This window comes from Egretta garzetta, unplaced genomic scaffold, assembly GCF_000687185.1.
Source record: "Egretta garzetta isolate BGI_Z169 unplaced genomic scaffold, ASM68718v1 scaffold429, whole genome shotgun sequence".
Classification (NCBI taxonomy): Eukaryota; Metazoa; Chordata; class Aves; order Pelecaniformes; family Ardeidae; genus Egretta; species Egretta garzetta.
In genome coordinates, this window is record NW_009260678.1 from 204,358 (window position 1) to 211,233 (window position 6,876).

A 6,876-nucleotide genomic window follows, 5' to 3' on the forward strand; every position below is an offset into this window, starting at 1 on the left:
GATCCCTCTTCTGGGCAAGGAATCTACTTCAGAAAAAAAAGAGAGAAAATGTTAAATTAAAAGCCAGGTAGTGAAGCCAGGTGTCTGCTAGTCAAGGAGTCTGGTTTTTAATAGCGAAATAAGGAAACCAGCTCTTCCCAGCAGCTCATTAGGTCCATTCTCAAAACAATTTGAAGGTCCAGAAGCAAGCTCTTTAGCTCTACATGAGAATTCACACAAACTACTTTTATTTTTAATTGTTGCACTCCCAAACAAGAGGAAGATCGCTATGTTGTTACTTAGTAACAAAGCTAAACCGCCCCTTTGTGTCTGATACCCTCCCAAGCTGTAGAAACCCTCCCAAACCTTTCATTAATATGGCCTGAATGTCAAGTCTCCCCCGTCTCCATCTCCCATTTCTAATAGGTCTGTCACCATAGCAGCTGGGACTCACACAACTAACAGAAGGAAATGAAAGGAAAGAGAAGAGGAAAACTTAACGTTAGGAAGAAGGGTATTTCTTTTTTTTTTCCCCCTAATGAAGGTTCCAGAAGAAGAGTCAGTGAGGTACCCAGAGGGAGTGGGCTTTCTCCCTGTTCTGCAAGAATTAGCTGAAAACCCCCCAATGTCTGGGACAAGAAGACCTTATCATTTCTTTCTTACTGTTAACTCAATGTGAGTATTAAAAAATGTGCGTAAGGCTAGCAATGAGAGAGTACAGTTCTGTCATCTTTAACTGTTTTTAAAGGTTTTTCCTTACTGCGAGGGGACAGGGAATTCTTCCTATTGCTGTTGCCCGTCAGATGCGCCGCGATCCTGTTGACGGGACTGCGCGGTGGCTGCTGTCCATCGGCGTGCGACAGCGTCAGGGCTCTTTCAGCTAAGGAAAGGCCAGAAAAGGCAACCTCACATTAGAGGCAGGAACGTTACAAAGCACGTCGGTCCCATTTGACCTGATTTTAAGGAACAGGCATGTCATTTTTTTTAATTGATAGACTGAATGCTATATATTGGCTAATAAGGCTCAAATTTCTCTTTTGCTCCTGCTCTCCTTGAAATGTCTTTATATGCCTCTTTTTTCTCCTTTTTCTCCTCTTCCTGCCCCCAAATTACCAACAGACAACTTAAAATAGCAGCAAATTCTCACATTCATGATCGGTATCTTTTATAGTTAAAGTATTCATAATCTTTACTCCGAATTTCCACTTGGAGGTTGTAATGCTTTCGGCTCAACGTGTCGAGAGCTGCAGGAGCTCCGGCAGAGCTCTTCCCTAACTGATCTACACGTCCAGCAGGTCAGTGCCGCTGGCTCCAGGGAGAGCAGCCTGTTTATGTATCCCCATAACACCGTGGGGACTGAGGTCTGGAAGCTGAGTCCTCTCCATCCGCCTTGGTGACCTTGCTCTAACCACCTGACCATACTTCTGGCTCCCGAAAATTTGCCTTCTAGTAAGTAACCATTTTTCAGTGATGACTTGCTGCCAGTACAAGACCTTAGTCCATGTTTTCTGCACTTTTAAAAACTGAGTCACTACACATCAGGTGCCACTACCGGCTCCTTTTTGCCACAGATAATAAAATTATTATAATACCGTTGACTGCAGATATGTTTTCCTCGTAGCTTCTTGACATCATCTGCCAACAAACAGAAAGAAAATAAATTAGTTTCTCAGCAGAAACTGATAGGTGCAGAAAAAAGACTCCTTTCTCAAACTGATGAGTAAAGGGTGTTCCAGGTTTGATCAACCAGCAAATAATAATAATAATAATAAAAAAGCCTATTAATTTGTTGTAATAAACAATTTCTATGTTTACATCTTTAATGTAACAAAATATGCAGGAAAACATTTTCAGGAGAGCTCAGCCATCTGGGCTTTAAGTCTATCGGAAAGCTTGACCCTCATGCTTTTCTCAAATAAGAAGAGATATCAGCTTCCATTTGCAGAACACCCAGCAGCGTGCACTTCTGTGGGATCTTAGCTCTGAGAAATTAAATTTCATTCATTTTTACACCTTTACCTATCTACCTCAGCTCTTAAGCCAGCACATCTTTGTGCACTCCCCTTCTTTATAACTGTTTGCTGACTGCTGGAACGAACTCATTTGGTTACCAGCGGTGCTGCAGCAAGTGTGCTGATGGTTTGAGATAATTTACCTGGGTGACTAACAGAGGCCCTGTATTGCCACTTACTGAGGGCTTCTGCCCTGCCACAGGTCTCTTTATCTACCTATCAATCCATTGCATCTTTATTATCTTCATTACCATCATCACAATTTATTATTTCTGGTACCCAGGCTATCTTTTTTTAAGCAATCAGGGAGCCAGTAGATATATTAGATGTGTAAATGTCTACCAGATAATGGTACCAAAACAATGTTTTCTTTATGCAGAACTTCAGGGCTTTCATGGGCAGAGCTTCCACCAAAGGAGCCAAGATCTCTGGATACCAATAGAGGATTTATTCTGGGCTGCAAGGTTTGCCAGGTAAGCTTCAGCCAGGAATGAATTTTTATGGATGAGCTTTATTATGCACTGGAGATGGGATTTTGAAAACCATTCCAGAAGATTTTAGCCTTTCTGATTTTTCCAGCCAGGCTTGTTTTCTTCTCGGTGGCCAAAATCGTATGTATTGCGTGCAAGTCACGCAGGAAATGGTGTTCTCTGAATGCTGAGCGGGGAAGGTGCTGTGCCCCATGCTGTCTGCATCTCCCCCAGTACATGACACAGCTCATGACTACAGCATTCCTCAGGCACCTTTTTACCTCTCCCTGTCCTACATCTCATCTCATTTTCTCGTCCCAGTCTCCCTGTATTTCCAAAGAGGGAGCGACACCTCTGCTAGCACCGTGATCTGTACGGTCAGGTAGAAAACGAGCTCGAGTCAAACACTTCCACCCTGAGGTATTTCAGACAGGCCAAGCTATCGCTGAAATTCGCTCAGTACACACTGATTGTGCTTTATTATTTCCTGAATGTAGTGAAACCACTGCCAAGGGTGGGTTTTTTGGCTTCAGTGCAAGCACTGCAGCTGAAGCTGTGGCTTGACTATTGCAATAAAACAAATAGCTTGACTATTGCTTTGCAATAAAACAATCCGAGAGCCCCCCCTTTATTCTGCTATTAGGATTCTCTGAATTGTAATATCACCAAGCCCACTGTTCCAGCATCTTGGTTCCCAAATACCTTTTTAATTAACTTTCCCAGGTGCCACTTCACTTGCCAGCAGGGATCAGCCGCTCTGTCTTCGCTTTCAATCAGATCCAAGTTTTGGATGAAATTTCCGATTTCCTCCCCGGTGAGACAAGCGATGCCGCTCTTGGAGTACGTGTCCCGGAGCTGCAGCAGAAGGGAAAGCCAGGATTTTTCACCTCTGATGTGCTCACAGATGTTCAGCTGTGGTAAGTCACTAAATTCACTATGCTGAGGAACACGCTTTCTTTTCGTTAAAGCATTTGCTAATACAGTGCAAGTTATGACTACAGAGACAGCATGAGTAATTAATTCTGATTTTACCGATTTGTTTAACTATGATGGCATACCTAGCATGCAAAAATGTACTTATATTATCTCCATGGACATAAATTTGGTATCCAGCACTCAACTAAATAAGCTTTGTGAAAATTCAGATCACTAGCGTTGTGAATTTTTAGTTTCTCTAGTTGTGCATTAAAACCATTTCTTTTGCACAAGAGATTTTTCTTCACAAATGATTGAGGATGATGTCAAATACCAGACCCTAAAAGTAATTTCCATTCTGTCTTTTCAGCCAATGCCACTTACAGTCTAGGCTTTTGCTGATATATATCCATACCGTATCTAGTTTGGGGTCTCTCGGTATTTGACCTAACAGTCCAGAACAAAGTCCAGACACCAGAGATGACATTTGGGTGCAAATAACATTTTAATGCCGAATGCTTGTGACACAAGCCTATGTCTATACTCTCTAATCACAGAGAAAGCATGTTTTCTCCTGATAAAAGAGAAAACGAGTTTGAAGAGAGTGGCAAAACTCGTGTTGACTCCAAGGGAACGTGACGGGGAGAGTTGATAGGGAGCGGAAAGCCCTTCCCAAGCCCCGCTGCATCCGCAGGGCGAGGCGGCGGACCCAGCTCCAGCTGGCGCTGTTGTTTAATGGAAGAGCAGGGAACCTGCTGCCTCCAGCAAGCGCCAGCGGAGATCAGCTCCCGCCTGCTTTGAACTCGCTTGCTGCTGCATCAGTGGTAAGGACTGGTAAGGCTGCTTGGGCCAGCAAAGCGAACGTGGAAGAAACAGCAATCGGCAATAAGCATGCAGCGCATTCAGATGTAGCTTTTAAATGCCTGACTTCTTAGGTTAAAGAAGTTTGGTTTGCTAAACAGATCCATTTATTCCACACGTACCAGCTTCAGCTGGCCTTGAGACCAGGGTATCGAAAGCAACAAATGGGAGTCACCTCCTCCTTCACTCCCTGTGCTTTTCCTGCCCTGTTTTCCTGTTGGAAAACAAAGGCCTTTAGGAAGAGATTCCGTGCTGCAGAAGGATTAGGAGAATTCACCCCTACCTCCCTACGGGTCCCACCGGCTGGAACAGCACCTGCGGTTCACAGCAGCAGACCCTAGGGAGCTTCTTTTAATACCTAAAACGATTCTGTACTTTGTAGGCATCAAAGTGAAATGGGGCCACCGCTACAAGTGTTTGCGAAGGTTTCGGTGTCCTCACTGAGAAGTACAGTGATATTCTTAAATCAGGCGTCTTGCTTCAAGAACTCACTTAGAGTGATTAAAATTATGTGCTTATTAAGGTAAAAACGCACTTAAAACTAAGGGCTCTGACAGCTTTAACTACACTAGCTTCTATGACAAAGTAGTTTGATGGGTTTTAAAAAATAATGGGAGCAGATGAGGTATTAGTGTATTCTCTTACCAGATCTGCTCCAGCTCACCTCTGAGCTTTGCCCTCCAATCTGGAAGCAGAGTCCTGCGCTTCTGCCTTTTCCTTACCTGGCATCCTTTTCCCCCAAACAGCTTTACTATCCTGGCATTGGAACAGTATTTTGCATGCAGTTTGAAATCCCCAGGGAACGTGACCTGAGTCAGCACCGTACGGTACCGAAGGATTGGTATTTCTGGTTTATGGGTAGACAAGGCAAGGCATCGAGGGGGTCGTAAGGCTTAACTCAAATGAGGTTTATCTGTAGTACTGAAGTTTTTGAGGACAGGAGTCCTGCAGGAGGGCTATCCTGTAAAGCTTCTCTCCTATTCTAGGAGTAGTGCACAGACTATGTTTTCGCAACAGAAGGAAGCCTGAGGATATTTTCCTTGCAGCCCTGTATCCTGAAGCATAATGAACTTTATTGTGCTCGTGTCTCAGCACTTCCTTCCATAGCAAAACTGTTAAACAAATGGTCGTATTTGTAGTCTGTAGATTAATACAGCTGTAGAGAAAAAAAAAAAAAAAGCCCTGCTAGTTATACATCATTCTTTTTGTACAGATAAAAATATCCGCAGTCTGTGCAGCCATAGTAATTTGGTGAAGGTGTAGAAATGCAGATATTGTGAACGACGAAGGGAAGAAAAATGGGCAGACAAAAATCGCAGTTTGCCTTTTGAGATTTATTCCCCGTGCACCACGTGGATGAGGGGTAGCAGACTGTTTCTAGAGAAGCTTTTTCCTTGTTTATTGTGCACCAGATGGCACATGCAAGAATATGTGCTTAAGGCACCCCCCCCAGAGCCAGCAACCTTACTTTGTAGCCCAGCAGAACTTCACTGTGGGCAGATTTAGCTTTTCACACCAAACACAGGCTTGTTATTCTTCAGAAACAGTATTTTGGGCAAGTATCACTAGATGGGACTGTGTCCCAGGTGTACATATTTGAATAGAAGAAAGGGAAACATAGGTGTGGTTACAAATTACTTCGACTGGCAAGCTTGTTAGCAAAGGACTCTACACTGTCATGCATGAAGGAACAAGAATGCATTTATGTATTTTTCTTGTCAGTATTATGCAACCCTATTTGAAAAAATGAACACATCTACATGACTCCCATTTCACCCAATATGGGACAGCCACAGCTATCAGCTTAGCAGGAAAAAACCTGGTTTATACATTTGCAAAATTGACTTATAATGCAGAATACCATATACCCTTTAACATTATCGCTTCGCAGAGGAGTTTGATGTCTCAGGAGGCTCCGCCTATTAAATGTGGTGTGGCATAAACGCACAGGTAACATAACATTTTACATTTAGGCAATCCTTTCTAAAGCTGTATAACTACAGTACACTTACCTGCAGTTAGGGTTACCTTAGTGCCAGGGAGAGCAACCGCCAGAACTGTACAGCAGGGGAGTAAATTTGGGGCAAGATGCTCAGGGAAACCCTGAGTACTGGAGGAGGGGGGGTGTCAGTGAAAAGCAAGGATCATGCTCGTGGGAGTATAAAATAAATGTCATTTTCTTGGGATGCAAATGGTCTTTTGCAGGAAGAGAAAAGAGTTAAGCGGCAGCGAGCAGGCTCGGAGGGTGGCTGCAAAAAGACCAAAGCTTGCAGACTACACAGTGGGTGTTTTACGAGTCACGAATTTGGCGGTGTTTGCTGTCTGGGTGAAGTTCCTTCGGGGTTAGTCACTGCCTTAAAACTAGGCACTTTCTAGAGGAGGCATTTAAAAGGCACCTCGGCTTTTCTCAGCCTTTTTTCCCTGCTGGCTGTACGCATGTCCCTTGCACCCCTCCCAGCCCTACTCCCGCTTCTGCAGCGCTGGGGGGGCGAGCCAGCCTGGGGCTCTGAGGGGGGGCCCGGCACGCGTGCTGCTCGGCTGCAACAAAAGAAGTGGGCTTTCTTTCTTTTTTTTTTTTTTTAAAAAAAAAAACGGGGCAAAAACTTCTTAGTTATCCTTGCTTTGAGCTCGCTCCCCCC

The 6,876-nt window shown here is 44.0% G+C and overlaps 1 protein-coding gene across 1 annotated transcript in view; it reads right to left on the reverse strand.

Moving 5' to 3' along the window:
- The window catches only part of TNFSF10 (TNF superfamily member 10), a 15,455-nt gene that overhangs the window by 890 nt on the left and 7,689 nt on the right, over positions 1 to 6,876 (reverse strand). Inside the window, exons 4-7 of the mRNA XM_035901189.1 lie at positions 3,164 to 3,316; positions 1,572 to 1,614; positions 740 to 859; positions 1 to 26 (exon numbers count right to left, since the gene is read on the reverse strand). Of these exons, the coding sequence (XP_035757082.1) occupies positions 1 to 26; positions 740 to 859; positions 1,572 to 1,614; positions 3,164 to 3,316 (342 nt within the window). The remainder of the gene's footprint in view (positions 27 to 739; positions 860 to 1,571; positions 1,615 to 3,163; positions 3,317 to 6,876) is intronic.